Source organism: Festucalex cinctus, chromosome 7 (assembly GCF_051991245.1).
Source record: "Festucalex cinctus isolate MCC-2025b chromosome 7, RoL_Fcin_1.0, whole genome shotgun sequence".
NCBI classification, from domain to species: Eukaryota; Metazoa; Chordata; class Actinopteri; order Syngnathiformes; family Syngnathidae; genus Festucalex; species Festucalex cinctus.
The window spans coordinates 21,936,005-21,957,759 of record NC_135417.1 but is presented as its reverse complement, the minus strand read 5'-3'; the positions used below and the strand labels follow the sequence as shown (position 1 = coordinate 21,957,759).

The window sequence follows — 21,755 nt, the reverse complement described above, 5'->3', positions numbered from 1 at the left end:
AGTTCGCATCACTGCAGACGCTGCACCGATCCGCCTGTCGATCTCCCGCTCCATCCTACCCTCACTCGTGAACAAGACCCCAAGATACTTGAACTCCTCCACTTGGGGCAGGATCTCGTCCCCGACCTGAAGACGACACTCCACCCTTTTCCGACTGAGGACCATGGTCTCGGATTTGGAGGTGCTGATCTTCATCCCAACCGCTTCACACTCGGCTGCGAACCTCTCCAGTGAGAGTTGGAGATCCCGGCTTGATGAAGCCAACAGCACCACATCATCTGCAAAAAGCAAAGATGCAATAGTGAGGCCACCAAACCGGAACCCCTCAACGCCTCGGCTGCGCCTAGAAATTCTGTCCATAAAAATTATGAACAGAATCGGTGACAAAGGGCAACCTTGGCGGAGTCCAACCCTCACTGGAAACGAATCCGACTTACTGCCGGCAATGCGGACCAGACTCTGGCAACGGTCGTACAGGGATATCCAAAAATTGATTTTATTTAAATTACAAATGAAGAAGATGGGGAAAAGGCAGTTGTAGCCCACATGCTGTTTTTGTGGGGAAAAAAAGGTACTTACAATTCAAAATTAAGAAATGTTTAAACACAAAAAAAACAAACACTTTATTGTCTCTATTTGTCATTTTGTTTTGCAAAGCAGACTGAAGTGACAATGTTGTGCATATCTGTAAATTGAAGCAGAAATCATTTGTCAATCAAATCATTTTGAATCGAAAATCGTTTGAATAGAGAATCGAAAATCGATTCTGAATCAAATCGTAGACGCACAAATCATAATCGAATCGAATCGTGAGACAGTCAAAGATTCCCAGGCCTCGTATCTTATTTTGAAATGACTTGGTCAGAACCATCAAAAGCCCAAAATGGGTCACAATACTGCCTACTGGTTACAAATCCGTCATTTGTTCTTGCTCACAATAATAAAATTATCATGACTTGTTAAGAACAGTTTGGTAACACAAGCAGCCTGAAGTAATGTAAAATTTATCAGAGGCAAACAAATTATGTTACAAAACAAATTACAATATTTATTGAACAATTAACAAAAATAGTGGTTAAACTTCACTATTGTTTTGTGCTGAATCTTAAAAACTATTTGTCCCCATTCTTGTGTTTTGATTTAACGGTACTTAAAAATCAAGTACAAGTACAAAATCGCATCATTCCCAGACTTAATCGAACCATATTGAACTGTTCAGCTCTGAAAGATATAATTTTTCAATTCAACTTGGATGGTCAATACAGAAATCTACATAGAAATCTCCTTTTCTGCTTCAGACCTTGTCCTAGTCAGTTGTGTGCTGTTTGCTCACATCCTGTGCATCTCTGGGGGTTTGACCCGGGGGGTTGACCCCAAACTGAACACAAACGCTTTCCATAATCTAGTGACGTCCGAGGCTTTAACTCTTCACTGTACTAACATTGTACAAATTAAATGTCAGGCTGCATACACTTCACTTCAGAAGACAGCAACTGCAAAAGCTATAAAGGATACTCGAGCAACACTGCCCTCCAGTGGAGGCATTTCCTCAATATCTTCAAATACTGTTGCTTTTGAAATCAAGTGGAAGAAGCTCCATTCTAAACCCAAGAAAATAATTGTTAATGGAGTTGTGTGATTTTCATAGAAAAATTGCAATCAATTTAATAAATTAGGAATGCTAATGTTGTGTTAATTGTTCAGTCTATAGGATACACAGTAGGAGTTGCATGAATAATAGATAGATAGATAGATAGATAGATAGATAGATAGATAGATAGATAGATAGATAGATAGATAGATAGATAGATAGATAGATAAAGATAGATAAAGTAGACCGGAAACTGCAATGGGTAAGCTTTGGAACCGCCTACATAATGGCAGACTTTCATCAGTCAATGGAAGCGCCATACCAGTGATGTGAGGCACGATCGAGGGTTTATGAACAATTTTAAGTGGCTTCGATAATTAGATTATTGCAAACCACCAACCCACAGACACACAGGTATGCAGCATTTTCAAGATGCACACCCACACGCACAGTCATTTACCTACGTGTTCACACATGCAACTGCAGTGCCAAACCTTATACAGTTTACCCATAGGAATAGTCTCTCACCATAAAACGCATTCATGCAGCCTACCTCCCCATTAATGGTGCAGACCCAGACACCGCATGCCAGTTCACCTCGCTCCATGAGCCACAGGCCGCAGCAGTAGACACAGAAACAGATGTGTACCAGCTGCTTGGATGCAAGCCCCAGATACACTGCTACTGTATTGCACCACTCACACATGCTTTAAACACAAACTCATGCAAGTTGTTTAACTTGAATGTCTGCGTAAGTATGGATATCGTTAAAACAAGTTGAGGATGGAAAAACGGATGCTGTATGTAAGAAAGCAATGATGGCAGGGGTGATTGATTTTGAAAAATTACCTAATTGTGATTCCATCAATTTAGTATGCAATTAAGGTCCTCCATGTTGTTTATTTATTTATGTATTTATTTTTAACAAACACCAGCAATACATTGATTGGTATTCAAATAAACAATATCAGATTAATTATCCATAAATGTTTTGGTCTTATAGGTCAGGCTTAGACTAAAATAAAGGCAAATAAATCATGAATTAATATGAAGGACAATTTATCTACCAATAATTCAGTTTGAGTTGTTAACTTACTGAACACTTTAACTTGCAGTCGTTTAAGCATTCACTAGAACAACTTCATAGAATTCTACTAAACAAGTGTGACATAAACATAAATCAGTCTGTCATAAATCAGATTACAACAATAATGCTATCGAGCATGCTAACAAATTTGTGGCTTTGTCAACTTTTCATGTTTCATATTTAAACTGCACACCATAGGTACTGAACTTATCTAGACACCAAATAAATAATTAAATATAAAGGCTACTTATCTAGATAGTAAGAAATTAAAATTTCATTTGAAGAAAAAAAAAAAAAAATAATAAAAAAGAAGACGAGGCTGAAGTTGTGAGCAGTTCTGATTTCTTGATGTCTTTTCTTCAGTCGTTCTGTTGTCATTTGTGTTTGTTTTTGTTTTTGGGAGCTCGGTATTGTTCATTCGGTGATTTTACTGATTCAGCATACCATCATCATTGCGCTTTAAAAAAGAAAAAAAAAAATTCATTTGAAGATTGAAATTGTTTTTTTCATTGTGATTTTTCACTCGTCTGAGACGAACTTTTATCTAACTTCAAACTGTCTATTATATGAGGTTGGAGTACAGACTCTGAAGCTTCCCCAGGCCACATTCAACACTGTGGGATGGATTAGAAGCATTATTCTAGGCTTAACGAAGAAGAAGAAGAAGAAGAAGAAGAAGAAGAAGAAGAAGAAGAAGAAGAAGAAGAAGAAGAAGAAGAAGAAGAAGAGTTTGCATCAGCATGTTTTACCTGACCAGACTTCCAAAACAAGTTATGCCCTCCCTACACAGTCAGCAAATTATCTTCTAATGTTAACAATAGACTGCAGCTGGTTCATGTAACTAAAATAGACAAATATTGGTAATTATCTTGATTTGTTTTCAAGTTTAGCTTATCAAGTTTCAATTTTATGGAGGATGGCAAAGGGTGGACTCACTATGATTCTGGATTTATCTAAATCCTTACTACATGTAATGGTTTCTTACTTAGCATGTGCAAATACAAGTTTTGTTGCTCTAACTAGTGTTTATTTGAAATATTTAAAATAATTTCAAATAAATACTAAAAAGTCACCACAGCTTCACCAGGTTGTTGTGGGCCTTTAACGCTCAGTTCCTCCACAAGAGAGCGCTGCTGCTGCATTTTAGAATCAAGCAAGCACGCTCCAGCATTTGCTGAGAAAAGGTTGTAGGAAAAAGCAAGTTCACATTCTTATCATATCTCCAGAATGCTGTGATGGTTCAGTAACAGTGAGCTTAGATATGCCTCATATTGTTTCCATTACTTACAATTGATGGGAGCCATGTTGTAGGCATTGGGAAATGCTCAAAATACTCACGTTTGATCTTGTGGGCTCTTGTGAAACTGAAAATGAATGGTGATTAAGAATAATTATGATAATCATGGCGACATGATTTTTTTTTTTTTTAACCACAGGTTATTTGACTATGTGAGGCGGCATCATATGCCCTTGAATGGAAATTTTAGTGGTGTTGATGAATATTGAATACGGGACAGTGAGACATGACGTAAGCGTCAGTTTTACATCAGTTGCTTGTTGTTATCTATGTGAATAGATATTGGAAATCTGCGTGTGTATCCAGTGTAACTGGAGCCTTTGAAGAGCAGTGTGTGTAACGACGTAATTAGAGTCGCCGCTACAGCAAAGGTGGTGATCTGCGATCATAAACACTCACTTTTTCATTTAACCCCTCTAATCAGGCGTTTGTGTTCATTCAGAGCAGTGATTCGTCAGAAAATAGCAGCCACTAATGGTGTTTAGCAACATTCCGCTGCCACTAACTCCATGTTACGTTTGTAGAAATACTATAGTGTTATGTTAACAAGAAATGTTTAGGGAACAAGCACTATTTTGTTTACATAGAACCAAAAGCTTATGTTTCAGCTCTAAAAAGAACCTTGACAAGTGTCTATTCATAAAATTAATTTAAAAATATTTCCCAAACTAAATTGTTGTTGGAAATGGCTCACTTTCTTTGAGCATGCAATGTTCGTTAATGGTTGGACAAACATGCCATTTTTGCGGGTTCTATTTCAGCGCATGAAAGCAAGCTGCCTTCGAGCCGGGCAGCCAGAAGTGTTTGTAGGCTATGTGTATATGAATTAAGGTTGGGTTTAAGAAATCAATTCATCGATTTTCCTTGTCATACCCAATATTGATTCATAAAACCATAAATCAAATATTTTAATGTCTTTTCCCCCATAAATTAATAAGAAAATAGAATTTTAAAGGCCTAAATGTCTTTTTGTATTGTGCTGTTTTCTTCGAAATTTACTGTTCACAGGAATTGAATAAGCATTTTATTTTACGAATTACCTGACTTCTTGCACTTTAAGATAATTCAGGAACTTTTCTATTTGTATTTACAACATTTGAGTGATTATAACATGTGTTATTTTAATATTGTATTTGTGGAATATGAATACAGCAGCAAAAGCAAACCGTTTTTAAATCCATCCTAGGGGGGAGCGGCCATTTTGCCACTTGCTGTTGACTGATAATGACATCACAGTTGCGCAGGACTCAGGTGACAACCAATCACAGATCAACTTGCAAACGTCACATGTCCAAACTCAAAAATCAGGTGAGGCGTGATTGGTCATTACCTAAGCCCTCAGGAACTGTGCTGTCATTTTCAGTCGACAGCAAGTGGCAAAATGGAGCGTCTCCTGAGATGGATAAATATATGGCTGTGTTTTGCCACTGAAATCATATTCCACAAATGCAATATTAATCACAATTCCATATTTAGACAAGTGGGGATGGATAGTGCATAATATTGTAAAGAAATTTTGGGGGTACAATTTCTCTTTAATGCCACTGGAGGGAACCTTGTTATGTTATAGCAATACACCAGAGGGATTGTGGTCTTAAGCGTTACCATGTGTTTCATCCACACAACAGCTAATCACAAAATGCAGAATGTTATTACTGACGAATGTTTGAATTTTTTAACGCGTCACAACAATTACATATTGTTATTATGGTTGTATAAAGACAAGCTTATTGGTTGGATGAGTCTTGTTTTTTTTTTGTTTTTTTTGGGATGAGTCTTGTTTGGGCAGACTTCAAATTGCAATGCATGTGAATTATGCAAAATGGTTGCTATGACGCTGTTTGTCTTTCTTGTTCTGCACTTTTTTAGGATTTCATTGGGCTACCACCATTAGCTCTGTCATTTGATTCTTTCAACAAAGCTGTAGCAAAATTTGAATGCCTGTCATTGATTTTTTTTTCCCTCTGAAAGTTTAATAAATGTTTTTGTTCAAATTACATTTGCATTGGACTATCATGAAATGTGTGTGTTTACCAAATACCGCTTTAAATCATCAATATTTTTTGAAAATAGGGATCAAGCAAACCAGTCCAGGGTGTCCCCCGCCTACTGCCCAGAGCCAGCTGAGATAGGCGCCAGCACCCCCCGCGACCCTTGTGAGGAATAAGCGGTCAAGTAAATGGATGGATGGATGGATGGATGGATGGATGGATGGATGGATGGATGGATGGATGGATGGGATCAAGCATGGCTGTTCCACCACAGCAGACATATAAGGTGACATAAAAAAAGAAAAGAAAAAAACAAAACAATAGCTAAATTAATTTATTTTCACCCCAGTAGTGTCTTGAGGTTACTGTTATTAATCACATTTTATGAAAATAACTACAAACTATGAATTTTCCCCTCTACTTGTAGGCCAGAAGATCAACCATGAACGTCTTAGATTAGATCCTGTGGTCAGTGTGCACGAAGAGGCAAACGTGTTGACAGGACAACTTGTAGTTTGGATTTGAACTATATCTTTTGTTGCAGCAGTCCCGAAACTTTTCTGACAGACCTCATTTAACAACATCAGTAATGAAATAATGGAATGTACACAGCAAAATCTGCTGTTTTTACAACTAATGTGAAGAGTCGCACCTCTCAGGACATGAATGTAATCTCCCCTTCCCTTTAGTGCAACAAGTCCTCCAACGACCATCTTGATCGTTTCACCATGTAACCGTCCAGTAACAATCACCATGTTCATTTTTAGTCTAATAGTTGGGGATAGGACAGTGAGGTTGTACAGTACATGTTACGTCTTTACATGGGACACTAATGGCTGAGATTAGGAAAAGGCACAGAGAGGTAATGTAGATCGTTAGAAAACATTAAACTCAACACAAAGAAAATATGTAAGAAAATATGTAGTCAACACTAAAACAATCACTACACGAATGGTTGAGATTGGGAAAAGGCACAGGTTGTAGGAAACATACTCTCTTTAGTATGTTTGTGCTATTGAACATGACCGCTAGAGGTCGCTAAACTAAAATACCTAACACTTCGTAATTTGACACCTTTTCAAAACACCTATGTGGTCGTATTTTTTGGACGACTGTCTCCTTTAATGAAATAATTGTTTTTATTACAAACTTAACAGCAATGCAGAATGTTAAAATGTACTAAAAAAAATTCCAACAGAGTGAATAAGTATTTGGTGACAATTTGACTTGGAATTTGCTGGTGTGGCCTCAGATTAACTGACTGACTGCTTACTGTCATTCATTTTGTGTTGATCAGGGGCAGATATCAAAAGTTGTACTTCTTTTTGTCCCCCGTCATTTCTTTCTTTTTTTTCTTTCTTTTTTTTTTTTAAGAAGTAAAATAAAAATTTGAATTGAACTTTATTTACAATGCACAATGTTGTTCTTTGAATTTAGCCATGATAGAGCACTGGGCAGAAACCATCACGCAGAGATCAAATTCAGATCTTGTGTCAGTATTTAGGTAACTGGAACTTTCTGGGAATGAACCTTCGATGTTTTTTTAATGTGGGGGAAACCGGAACACCCAAAGAAAATCTTTGATTGAATGTTAGCTTTCATATTCTTGCACCTGTGACATCACATTTGCTCATGCTAATGAACTAACTGTTTCTCATTTGGTTATATTTATTCATTGTGAATAGATAGACTGTTTTTAATTTCTAGACCTCATTTCTCAGCTGAGAATTTCTTTTGTCTCTGCCTACTTATTTTTGTTATTTGGCTCCACATTCCAAACCTCCCACCACTAAACACAACAATATTTAATTTTGTTGAAAACAGTTTGTTGTGCTGTGATTATAGCACAGTGAAAATGATGTGAATTATTTTAATGGTCATCATATGTTCTGTATGGAACCATTAGCATGGTTTTAATAAGGCACCTGTTTATTTTCTTTAAAAGTCAACGAGTACAAAGTTTGACAACAAAGATGAATTACAGTATACAAACTCACAAATTCTCGGAAATGTATCTATTATTGTAGACTAAGAATCATCTTTATTGCTATATACATACGGGACACAATTTTTTTTCCCTCTGCCAGGAAAATCTTCGTCTATGTACGAGATGACGGACATATGCCGTCAACGTATTTGTCGACGGGGATGATCATGCGATAACTATTTAGTAGGGGTGGGAATCTCTGATATGAGGCCGATTCGATATGTATCTCGATACACAAGTTGGGATTCGATTGAAAAACGATTATCTTTCAGAACAGAACGGTTCGATACGGTTCGATTAAGTTTGGGAACGATACAATTTTCGATTCGATACGATTAATTTCAATATTCAAAACTTATAGTGACATTTGTTGTTTGTAAACATTAATCTTAAAACACCACAAATTTTTACAGTATCTACAAATGTGTTAAAAAAGAACAACAACAATGTCTTCTATATTTTTATATATTGAATCAATTATTTAAATGGACCGGAACAAAGGGCTGGGCGATATGACTGAAAAATGTATCAGTTTAAATATTTATTAGTCGTTATTGACAGTTATAATTGTTTTTTTTTTTTTATTCAAAATCAGAAAAACAAAAGGCTGATAATTCAATTTGAAATATAAATATTTAACCTTTAAAAAGACACCAACACAATTAAACAGAATATGTCCACATTGTGAAGTATTTCAGAAACATAAATTTAAGACATGAAATAAACCTACCGTCCAGCCAAAAGAAATATGAAGCCACCTTATGGAACAATAAATCTATCAAACACATTTTAACCACTTAATATATCCAAAAATATTTCCAAAAGTGCCCTTCCCTTTTTATCAACAATTTTTGTTTTTAACAATTTTTGTTTTTCTTTGCCATCACATTCATTTTTGGTTAATGTATGACATCTTTTTTGTTTTTTTAATCTGAGACACAATGATGACCACAGAATCACCACTGTTTATGTTTTGTTTTTTGGGCTGTCGTTCATTTTGAGTTTGATGACGTAATCGCGGGCACGTCTCAGTTCTCCTATCTGCTGCTCATGCTAGTTGTATACGTTGACAGGGAGCCACAAACTGAGAAATGAGATACTTGCAGTGTGCTTTTAGCTTAGCTGTGGGACATACCCGTGTCGTTTGAATCCATGCATTGGATCGTCACGGGAGTTATTCTTTTTGGCTCGCGCGCAGTACCAACGCCGGCCCGGGACATACAAGTGCACCGAGAGGACTCGATAGCAATGGGAAATACCGAGATGTGAGGCACCGGCTTCTGCTAACTGTCTCCATTTGCATGTTATCACTCGTTGTGCGCGACTGCGCGCGTGCCGTGTCGCGAGCACGGCGTTGACGGTAGGCGGCCCCCCTCCCCCCAAAAATAGGTGCGAAACGTCTTTGCATTATGTTTACAACATCCGGGGAATGAAGCGTCTCTGAGCGCTACTTTGCTAGCTCTCTGTAAACACGGAAGTAGCTTGAATAGTGATGCGACTGAAATGTAAACAAAACAAGTAGAGCACGGCGCAGAACTCTTGCTATTGTTATGAAAACCATAAAGCCTCACTCGCAACCGATTCACAGCAACGGGATATCCGGTCCACAGCTTTACAAGCAATGTATCTAAGGATTCCCCGCGGATTTTGTATCGGTTGACAAGTCTGCTACCGATACGGCCGTTTAGCTCCCCTTGACGACCGATGGTTCGGTCGAATCGGTTTTTTGTCCCACCCCTACTATTTAGCTGTCATCGCTGGGGAAAGGGAGTGCCAATTATGATTTAATAGCACCCGGCATGAAAATGGAGCAGCTGTTTGGGAACCTTGTGAAGTTCCTGATGGCCAGTCCGCCCCTCTGAAATGGCTTAACTGGATCTTCACAGATTTCTTACAGAACTATAGCACCCCCTAGCTGGTGCTTTCCTTTCACACACTGGAGCAGCTACTTACGCACCCGGTGAATCGGTGTCTTGCCCAAAGGCACCATAGCCATAGGTCCGGGTGGCTATTGCCTCAAGCTCCTAAAATCTGTCAAGCTGACAGGCCAACTTTCTTCTACCGGTTGACAGCTTTAGCTGGGATCCTCACAATCGCAGACAACAATCTTAAACACTTGGTCACGGCTGCCCGTGTAGCTTTAAAGTTCTCTCCAGATTATAACCAGCGTGAACATTACTACAACGTGACCATGATAACGTCCAAGTAGAAATGTTATTATTTTGACAACATTCCAATGTCCAACCAACCACATAACTATTTTGCTGAAATTCTGAGACTGTTTGATCTTCAGCTTGTGTGAACAAAGTCGACCAAATGGAAACTTTCAAGAGTATACTGTGCATGTGAATGTTCTTAATAAACATTGGCATTTAGAATGAAATATACCCTCAAGGTTCTTTGGAATAAACCGGACAGAAAAAAAATACATTATAATTTGTTCATGAGGGTTCATAAAATTCATGCTTCTGTCATGATTCGAGTCATGCAAGAGGTATGTTTGGGTTTTGTCTCGAGTCATACAGGAGTAATGTTTGGGTCTTGTCTCATTTCTGGGGTCACGCCTGGGCTGAGTTTGAGTTCATGACCTGTTAATCTAGTTTCAACTAGTTTTAGGCTGTGTGATGTTATATGATGTTTGGAACTCTCTGTAAGAACTTTGTGATGTCAGGAATCTTTAATCGTGTTACTGAGGAATCTTTTATGCTATATGATATTGTTTGTTGATGTCAGGAACTATCTGTAATTACTGGGGTAGCTTTAAAGTTCTCTCCAGATTATAACCAGCGTGAACATTACTACAACGTGACCATGATAACGTCCAAGTAGAAATGTTATTATTTTGACAACATTCCAATGTCCAACCAACCACATAACTATTTTGCTGAAATTCTGAGACTGTTTGATCTTCAGCTTGTGTGAACAAAGTCGACCAAATGGAAACTTTCAAGAGTATACTGTGCATGTGAATGTTCTTAATAAACATTGGCATTTAGAATGAAATATACCCTCAAGGTTCTTTGGAATAAACCGGACAGAAAAAAAATACATTATAATTTGTTCATGAGGGTTCATAAAATTCATGCTTCTGTCATGATTCGAGTCATGCAAGAGGTATGTTTGGGTTTTGTCTCGAGTCATACAGGAGTAATGTTTGGGTCTTGTCTCATTTCTGGGGTCACGCCTGGGCTGAGTTTGAGTTCATGACCTGTTAATCTAGTTTCAACTAGTTTTAGGCTGTGTGATGTTATATGATGTTTGGAACTCTCTGTAAGAACTTTGTGATGTCAGGAATCTTTAATCGTGTTACTGAGGAATCTTTTATGCTATATGATATTGTTTGTTGATGTCAGGAACTATCTGTAATTACTGGGTTAACAGCCAATCAGAGAATTCCATGGCAGTACTGGTACTCACATGTCTAGCCACAACCAATGAGATTGATTGACTGTCTATATGACAACATTCCAATTCCAAGTACAAACCCAGCAGGGCTCTGAGATCTACAGACTTGGGCCAACTAGTGGAACCCAGAGTTCGAAGCAAACATGGTGAAGCTGCATTTAGCTATTATGCTGCACACAGATGGAATAGGCTACCAACAGAAGTGAAGTCAGCCCCGAGTGTAAATGCTTTTAAATCCAGGTTAAAAACTTTGCTTTTTTTCTTATACTTTTGATTAGGGACTTTTAAACAGCTTTAATTAAGTGTTTTTTTAATTATTTTAAACTTCCTTATGTTAAATGTTTTAAAGTTTGTTGAATAATGTTTTAAGATTGTTATTGTATGTTCTTTTTAGTAAATTTTGTAACCTAATTTCATTTATTTTTCTTCATCTGAATGTTAACTACTGTTTTTTGATGCTTATGTGTTGTCTTTCCTCGTGTAAAGCACATTGAGTTGCCTTGTGTATGAAATGTGCTATACAAATAAACTTGCCTTGCCTTGCCTTGCCTATATGAGTCTGAGAATTGTGTGTATTTTGCCGGATTATTGCTCACTGTTTCTCTGTGCTTCTCTGCTGCCCAAGGGGGGCTTGGCGTATGTGATTCTCGATGCATTCTCGTTGTTTTTCATTTAGTCAAGTTACGTGAATAAATAGTAAAAACCTTATTTGTGTCTGCGTTTTGGGAGTACATAACAGTTTCTTCTAGATGTGTCTACATGAAGATAAAAGGTTTAGTGTTTTATCAGAGAGGGAAAAAAGTCACTTCTATTTAAACATCAATACTGACTTGTTAAATCAAGCGTCACATGCATGTTTTAAAACATGCCCTGCATTGTCAGATGTGGCAAAGCCTAAAATATTTAAGCGGCTAAGCCCTGCGTCTGCTTTCACTGGTTTGACAGTTGCCTTCTAATGACTGGAAGTGTTTGAGTAAATATTACTCCTACCCTCTGGCTGCTTAGATTGGGATCTGTTTAACATTCTTTTCTGACCCGTTAAAAAGCAACTTGTACCTTCAGTGTTTCCAGTTCAACCCCACTTGGAAACCTTTTGGCTTTGCCATTTCCCCGATACAGTAGAAGGACTGTGCATTTATCAGAATTCTTTGAAGAAGGGGGCCTGGAGGAAGCTCACCCAGTCCACGTTACCATTTGCTATTCCGATTCCAAATGCAGTATGACATGTTTGACAAAGTGAACGAAGGGAATAACACCGGTTGTCAGGTAGAAAAGAGCCAGGCTAAAAGGCCACAGCAATCAGGAACATTTGGTCCGGCGTTAGGCATGACTTCAATAAAATGCCTCCAGTCCCACTTTTAAAAGCATTAGTCCTGGGTAAATTAAAAAGTAGAGTGCAATTAAAAGAAATCACTGTGTAAATGTTAGCATGTGGAAGTTGTTCTTTTTCCTTTCCCCCTTTTTTTCCCTCCTCCATGCCGAACAAAGAATGCCCCAGAGGCAGAGTGGTGCAGCTGCTGAATATTACGGCATCCATGTGTTTTAAATAAGACCCCATTATAATCCAAATCATAAAAAAAGGCAGTGGCTTCCTTTAACGGATCCTTCAGAAAACATTTAAATTCAAGTTAACCAATATTGGACTAAAGCGTTTGTGATTCATGGTTAAATAATAATTTGGAAAACAAAATTAAAGACTAGAACCCACACCAAATGTATGTTTTTAAGCATTTGATTGAAAAAGGACTTAAATGCTGCAATTTCTCAGAACATATTTGTTGACTTTTGACGACATTACGAAATTTAGGAAATAACTTTGTTACATAACGACCCGTGTTTCCAAAAGATATTGATTGATCATCTGCATGGTGCTGGGCTGGTAGATAAGGTGCCCCTTCCCATCAGCTTAACCTTAAAACATTATTTGTTTTAGTAACATCATGATATGAGACTTGGAGTGTATGCCAATAGTTCAGTGGTCTTGCAGATAAGCTCTGGCCTCAATAAATGAGCATATTGGCTAAATCTGTTGTTAAATGTTTTCCCATAGTATTTTGCTTCCAAGGGTGGTTTCCAGATTAACTCAAACATTGAGTCCCAAGGGGAGATTTAACATGGAACGATGATTCAAACAAACATGAAGGAATAAACAGCTGATTTATAGCACTCGCAAACAACCTGTAGCTTTCAAAGAAGCTCTCAAGTTAAGTCATTTTCAAAGAAACCAGAGGACCAAATTGCAGATTCATTTTGTGGGCCATACTGATCCGCAGCAGTCTGCACCCAACCCTTTAGTTAAAAGTCACTGAGGGTGTCGCCTCACACCAGGACAGATGAGTTTCCATGGGAGGAATGAGGACGTCTGGCCAAATCCACTTTTCCACCTTATTAAAATGGATATTTCCAAGTTGTCAGAGGGTGAAGTCTGGGTTTTGCAGACTCTCGCTGACAGTAGGCTTCCTTTTGCCACTGGTTCAGTATCTCCTGTGGCTCTCTCTCTTCCACTGTGCGGTATAGCGGGTTCCCGATTGGTCCTAAGCCAGCAGAGTTCTGGCAAAATGTACACGTTTCGCTTTGCAGCAAACACTAATTTACTGTGACTGCGCACCGTTTTGGGTCGGCAGGGCAATTCCCAAATTCCATTTGACAAAATATATCATTTGTCCCCCATCGTGTAAATGCTTGTTCATGGTTAAAAGAACTGGGTGTAAAACTGCCTGACTAAATCAGCAGTGATCTCAAATGTGCATCACTCTGACCAACAGTCTGGAATAAAGAGTGGGCATTGAGAATTGCAGCCTATGAAGCGTAGCGTCAATGTAGTTTCCAAGGAAATTGAGATTCAATAATATTACATTATATCTGTGGTATGGGCAGCACTGTGGTGTATGATTAGCACATCTGCTTCATAGTTGAGTGTTTCTGGATTTTAATCTGAGCCCAGGGCCTCCTGTATGGAGTTTTCTCCATATACTCTGCCTTCCTGCCACATTCCTAAAAAAAAAAAAAAAAAAAAAAGTCTTGAAGACTCAAAATTGCTGATAGATGTTAATGTGAGTGTGACAGATTGTCCTGCAATTCGCTAGCATGTAGGACACCTTTTCTCTCTCTTTTTTTTTTTCATGTTCAGTCTGCCCATCTTTACTCTATTTGTGTATTTTGGATGGTTGTGGATTGAAAGACATAAACTTAAAAAAAAACAGCAAAAGAACACGGCAGAACAAAATGGCATTAGGTTGAGTCGCCATTATTAAACAGGTGTTTTGAGTTGTGATTTGAATTACATGAAAGATTTTTTGTTTAAATTGAGATGGTAGTAAACTCGTAATTTAAGGGCAGGGAAGAGAGAACAGATGCATCAAGTGAAAGTGCAAATGGAGTCAGATGGGGTCAGTGACCAAGACTGGGTTAGAACCTCCTGATTGATTTGGCTCAAGTATTGATAAGAAATGTGAACACCACACAGAAAGGGGCCAAAACAAACATGCCAGGAAAATCCAGCATTGGTCAACCAATATTTTCTTTTCATGTTTCAATACATCAAAACATACCATCAGGGGTTTCCTCACTGAATTTAACTAATATGTTGGCTAAAAGGTCATCTTAGTGACCTAGTCTGATTTTGTTGCTACAGTTTACAAGGTATATCAATTTTTAAACTGCATTTCAATAACTTTCCTTTGTTTCAGCTTCCAGAGTTCTCAATTTAATAAATCTTTGTTTATAATATTTTTCTTGTTTCATGCATTCTCTATCCCCTTCGTCATCCATGCCTTATTTGGACCTTTATACTTTCTTATAATTTTTTACCGAATGGACAATGTTTATTACATAAAGAGATAATGGTGGACTGAAATGCACTGTATGCAATATTGGCGTCATTGTTTGAATAGACCTTAGTCCAGTTATGTTTTTCTAAATCCATCTTAAAGGCAGCCATCAATGTGTGGTGTTCTTCATGCCGTTTTGCTAGCATTTGGTTGTCTCCTTTTCTGTCTTGCTTGGCAGAAACCAAACAGATTAGTGGAAGCAGTGGCCAAAATGCAGAAAACAAGCGAGCGGCCTTATCAATGACAGGATTTTTGTGGACACCTCACTAAAAGGGCAAATCTGTGACACCCCCCCCCCCAACCACCAAAAAAAAAAAAAAAAACCTCAACCCAAAACTGCAAAGCCACCAAGCCACCACTTTAACCAATTTAATCAACAATTTAACCATAGATCACCAATACAGATTTAGTTGTGTCATCACAATGCCATTCCATCACCAAGTTACCAAAGCGTGTTGCACATGATGTCTAAATGCTTCGATCTGTCGGCCAATCATGTCACAACCACACTTTGCCCCAGACAACTTGCGTTTTAGAGCCACCTTGAAGGAGTTTCTGAAAAAGCAGTTCCATTATAACCGCATGACAATGGAAAAGTCTAATGGAAAAGTGATGACTTGGGACCAAGCAAGGCCGAACCGATGTAGAACCGGTACAAAAAAAAAAAAAAAAGTGGCTTGAGACTCCATGAAAATAAAAAGTCCAGGGACAATTGAACTCATATCATTGCACTATAGGACTACTGCCCTATTTATTATTATTATTTTTTTATGGTGTTGTCCCCCCCCAACACACACACACACACGCACGCACACACACACCCACAACGAAGGACAGTTAGTTGGAAATATTTTATTAATTTATTTTCAGAATTATTTTGTGTTTCAATGTGTTGGAAAACATGTTTGAAAGCGTTAATAAATCTTATTCATATTATGTAAACTGTATTGAATATTTTAGAATATGACATTGTACATTCAAGTATTTCCTATTTACCATAAATACAATATATAATATTTTTTTTAATAATTGAATGTAATTTTTCATTTATATCTATGATTTTTTCTGCATAAATTGTTGTATATTATGATATATTATCAAATAATTTTACAGAACATGAATGAACAATGCCTCCTCATTACAGTAATCATGTATATGAACCCGAGTGTTCCTGCCTCCATACATAGGGTACTTGTGGTCCCAGACACTTATGCAGTAGGACGCAGGCGCCAACGTACTAGTGAGACCTAGAAGAAACTTCCAAAGACCAAGAAACACTCTGGCACAACATTGTGTTTAGGCTCCAAGAACTGTAGGCCACAAAAAAGAAAAACAACCATTCACATTGACATTCATGTCCATGGACAATTTACCTACCTAACTTATCGGATTTTTTTTTTATTTTATTTTATTTTATTTTATTTTTTTTTATATTTTTTTTTAATATAAGAGGAAACTAGCGTAACAGGAGAAACCTAACCAAGTACAGCTAGAACATACAAATGCCAGACTGGAGAGCTACAAGTAAAATCCCAACCTAAAAACTGTTCAGTTGAAATGCTAAACTCTGTTTCACCATGCTACCTTAAAGCAATATATAATGTCACTACATAACACATACATAAAACCTTTTGATCACATGGCATTCATGGGAGCTGGCCAGTTTGTAGGCAGTTAAAACTGGATTGATATTTTTGCCAAAGACAGCAGAGCAACCGTAAAAGTCCCCTTTCTTGTTCCAAACACCAGCTGAGGAGGGACGCAAAGTCCATTCGAGAAGCAGGTAAATGTTGCAAGGCATGATGAAAGAGTCCCCTTGGTAACTATATATAAAGCAGTCTTTGCTACTTCTGACAGGATTTACTCAACAGAGCTAAAGAAACGGAACACAAACGCAATTGACAAACACCACATAGACCACCTGTTTGGAAGACGATGAAGACCTTCAGTTTGTCTGTGGCAGTGATCATCATGCTTGCCTTTCTTGTTATTCAGGAGAGTTGCGCCTTCTCCATTGATGATAGGGTAAGGAAATAAATAAATTTCTTATTAGATCCAACTATTTTACAATGACATCCTTTCATACTTGATATTTAAATCACAGGATCCTGACCAGCATATGGTGGAAGCAAGAGATGACGCAGCTGCTGAGATCGCAGCGGACCAATCGATGGTACAGCACAGTATTTTGATTCATCAAGCAGGATGAGTGATAATTCAAAAGAGTGTTTAAGACTTGTGTTGTTCATACAGGTGGCAGGCAACAACAGGCAGAAACGCCACAGTGGACCTTGCCGCTTTTGCTGTAACTGCTGCGGTAATCGGGATTTCTGCGGCGTCTGCTGCGAATGGAGATGGTGATTCCAGGAATCATCTACATTGTTACATCAGGCAAAAATAAGCATCTGCTCATTTTTGTTCTGCCTGGAAGCATTTGCATTTGGAGTTGAGGATGCTCAGTAAAAGAACTTGTGAAATGTCTCTTCACACAATAAATACCAATAAACAGTAAAATGTGTCAACGTGTTGTTGGGGTGTACAATTGAAATGCACAAATGACATATTAACTTCTTGATCTCTCATGAGGAAAATTTCTTAGATGTGGCTGGAAGAACTGGCATTTGTCAGATCGACGTTTAAGATTTCATAATGTTAATCGATTGGATCAAGATGATCAAATCTTAAATCAACTTTATGTAGAGATCCATCCATCCATCCATCCATTTTCTTGACCGCTTATTCCTCACAAGGGTCGCGGGGGGTGCTGGAGCCTATCACAGCTGGCTCTGGGCAGTAGGTGGGGTACATCCTGGACTGGTTGCCAGCAAATCACAGGTATTTTAAGATGAGGTTTAAAAATTACCAAAGGGGCTTTCCTGAACGTTTTGTGTGAGAGACGGACAAAGGATAAAGGTCAATCCCAGTTGAACCTCTGCCAGGTCTTTGTACCTCCAAGTAGCAACGGGTCTGCTGACATGTGGCACGGGGCAGAAACTATTGGATGGTCATGCATTTGAAAATATATAGTGACCCGAGGTGGGCGTCCTGTTGCGAAATATTGATTAATCTATTATAAAATACAGTGCCATCCAAACAGTGCATTGCATTATTGCACGCTGAAACCATGTAAATTTTGGAGTTAAGGACATTCATACATAGATTTACAGATTGCATAATTAACAATAGTCCAAATCACATATTGCCATATTGATATTCATTTATGTATTGACTTATATTGTGAAATGCAGCTGACATAGAGTATTATATATTATCCACATTATTATTATCAACAGCAGCAAATAGGAACAGTTTTCGCCCCCCCCTCTACTAAAGATCTTTTTTTATTTTATTTTTTTTAACCAAAGATCTGAATCAGGAATAAAAGGATCTTTATGCATAGTTACATTGCTCATAGAGAAAAATTTATTTCTGCTCTGTAAACATTAAAATATGGCCTCACTCACAGCAAAAACCGGACGGGCACTAAATAGAATTTTTTTAATAATGTATTTAAAAAAAAAAAAAAAAAGAACCACAAAACTACATAAAAAGTCCAGGAAAACTGTTTTGTAATGAAACTTGCAAATAGAAAGTCTCCTTGTCCAGTATGTCTTTGTTCTTAATGGAATCTCATGTTCTGAACACGGGGCAATGTATTTTCTTCTACTTCTATATGCATCTGGAAATGAGCCTCGACCCCATTAAAATAAATAAATAAATAAATAAATAAATAAACAAACTACCTAGAATCATATGGTGGCAAAAGCAATGTCTCAGATTGGTGGAGCTGGTTGTTGCAATGATCACCTTGATCCGCAACGGTTTATGATATGGTAGAATTGGCATCAGGGACAATCGTGTCCCAACACGACCGAGGAGTCAAAGGAGAAAGCTAAAGATGTGCTGAGCATACTGGATTGTAGACTTCAACTCAGAAAAGTTCAACTCTCAGAAGGAGTATCTACTTGAGTGCCGCAGCATGCGTGGCAAGCTTCACTATTTCACCCATTAGCACAGGGCTCGGCAACCTTTTGAACTCATAGAGCCATTTGGGACCACCTCCCAACAAAAGAAAACCCTCGGAGCCACAGCCCATTTTGATATCATATTATGCACGTACATGCACACGCATCTAGCTACAGAATTTTATTTTTGCATGTACCAAAAAGCATTTGACACTTGGTTGATGCTTAAATTCAAGAAATAAAATAATAATAAAAAGAATTTTACACTTGGTTGATGCTTAATTTCAATAAATACTCAGTGTCTATTTGAGTACTCAGATTTAAGAAATGTTTAAGAAACATTAAAATACAACATTTTTCACACAGGCCCGAAAAGTGAGCAACGTTTGGTGAGTTTTTGTTCATGTTTACTAGTTCATCATAGATGTGATTCTTGAAATCGCAGTACACAGAAGTCAAAGCTCCTGAAAGTGCAACACAGAGGAACTGCCAACAGACAAGAAACTGGTCACGACCACGATTCCACCTTAATATCATCAGTGTTGGGAATATAACGCTGTTTAAACTAGCTGTTGGCTAACTGCTTTTCTTCCCCATTAACAGAGTAACCTAATTCATCATTTTTCCTATACTTGAAACATTGTTATCCTTATTGTACATTACATGCATTCAGTTACAATTGATGTTTTAGTTTACGAGTCGAATACTGTGTAATCCTAACGGACTCTGGCTCCACCAAAGGTTGCTGGTTGAGGAAACCTCCGTTGCCAGTACCAGATCACGGGCTTTTGGGAGGGTGGTAGAGGCCGGTTGAACGATTCAGTGAATTAATCTTTTGAACGGTTCTCTAATGATTCAGTTCACTTAAAAGAACTGTCATGCCCGCCACTAGACAGCTCCAATTGGGGAAACACTGAATTTTTTTCCCCCTGTTCACCTCGATCATGTCTCAATGTAAATTACAAAGAGTTGCATTTTTACAATTGTTTTAAATGTATATGTAAATGTTTCTGCATGAAGAAGAAGCGGGGGTGTACTCAGGGTGTTCCGTCACTTCCTGCTATGGAACGAGAGTTCCTGCTCATTGTTGGTACCAGATATGATCGAGCTGCAAGATTTGATGTACTTGGATAAAGTGAAATATTTCTTCATAAAACACGTTGTCCATGTTTTCCCTAATAACCATTAACCACAATCCAATTCCCAAAGGCACAAAACATTGTTTTACAAAATATTGTTTTACATTTGTGCCAAAGATAGCACAGAAATCCAAAAAGTCCCTCTCATGTTTCAATCACCAGTCGAGGATGGATGCAAAGTCCATTCAAGAAACAAGTAAATATTACCAGGTATGATGAAAGAGTCCCCTCTGTAACTATAAAAATTCACAGTATATATAAAGCAGTCTTTGCTACTTCTGATAGGATTAACTCAACAGTGCTAAAGAAACAGAACACAATCACAATTAACCAAACACATATTCTCCGGGAGACGATGAAGACCTTTAGTTTGTCTGTCGCCATGATCATCATGCTTGCCGTCCTTTTTATTCAGGAGGATTGCGCCTTCTCTATTGATGATAAGGTAAGGACATGAAATAAATACATTTCTTGTCAGAGCTAACTATTTTTCAAAGACATAAATTCATCATTTTCAAATCACAGGATCCTGAGCAACATATGGTGGAAGCAAGAGATGACGCAGCTGCTGAGATTGCAGCCGACCAATCGATGGTACAGCACATTATTTGGATTCATCAAGCAAGATGAGTGATAATTCAAAAGGGTGTTTGAGACCTGTTTATGTCATGCAGGTGGCAGGCAACAGCAGGCAGAAACGCCACAATGGACCTTGCCGCCTTTGCTGTAACTGCTGTGGTGATGTGGCTTTCTGTGGCCTCTGCTGCCAATGGTGAAACATCTGCATTGTCACATCAATGAAAAATAAGCATCTGCTAATTTTTGTTCTGCCTGTGAACATTTCCCTTTGGTAGAGTTGAGGATGCCCACATGGTCAGTAAAAGAACTTGTGAAATGTCTCTTTGCACAATAAACACCAATAAACAGTATAATGTGTCAACGTGTTGTTTGGGTGCACAAATGACATACATTTATTTCTTGATCCCTCATTAATTATTAATTCTCAAAATGTCTTCAATGTGGCTGGAAGAACTGACATTTGTTCCATCAACGTGGCTGATTTCATAATGTTAATTGATTGGACCAAGTTGTCCAAATTGCAACTTAACTCTATTTAGAGAAGACTTTTAAACAACCACAGCTGCATACAAATTTCTGTACATAAAGTAAAATCAGATATAAACAAAGAATGTGATTGGCTGGCGACCAGTTCAGGGTGTACTCCGCCGACCGCCCGGTGACAGCTGGGATAGGCTCCGGCATGCCCGCAACCCTCGTGAGGGTAAGCGGTTTTGAAATTGGATGCATGAACAAACAAAGATGGTTGAAGTACTAAATTAACATAAAAATACAATACAACACTAAAACAATGATCATGAACATGCTGATGATAAAGCCAAAGAAGAAACATACATTTTAAGACAAGTTTTAAAGCTGTATGTGGAGGAATTTACTCCCCCAAA

General features: G+C 38.0%; 2 protein-coding genes across 2 annotated transcripts; both read left to right on the top strand.

Annotated features, from left to right (window-relative positions):
• Nucleotides 1-17,070: 17,070 nt before the first annotated feature.
• LOC144022788 (hepcidin-like) lies at nucleotides 17,071-17,679 on the top strand. The gene is made up of 3 exons (XM_077527904.1): nucleotides 17,071-17,213; nucleotides 17,293-17,361; nucleotides 17,442-17,679. Exons 1-3 carry the CDS (start codon nucleotides 17,124-17,126, stop codon nucleotides 17,547-17,549), a joined length of 267 nt encoding a protein of 88 aa, XP_077384030.1. The 5' UTR covers nucleotides 17,071-17,123; the 3' UTR covers nucleotides 17,550-17,679.
• Nucleotides 17,680-20,589: 2,910 nt separating this feature from the next.
• LOC144022901 (hepcidin-like) lies at nucleotides 20,590-21,192 on the top strand. The gene is made up of 3 exons (XM_077528094.1): nucleotides 20,590-20,737; nucleotides 20,818-20,886; nucleotides 20,967-21,192. Exons 1-3 carry the CDS (start codon nucleotides 20,648-20,650, stop codon nucleotides 21,066-21,068), a joined length of 261 nt encoding a protein of 86 aa, XP_077384220.1. The 5' UTR covers nucleotides 20,590-20,647; the 3' UTR covers nucleotides 21,069-21,192.
• Nucleotides 21,193-21,755: the final 563 nt, after the last annotated feature.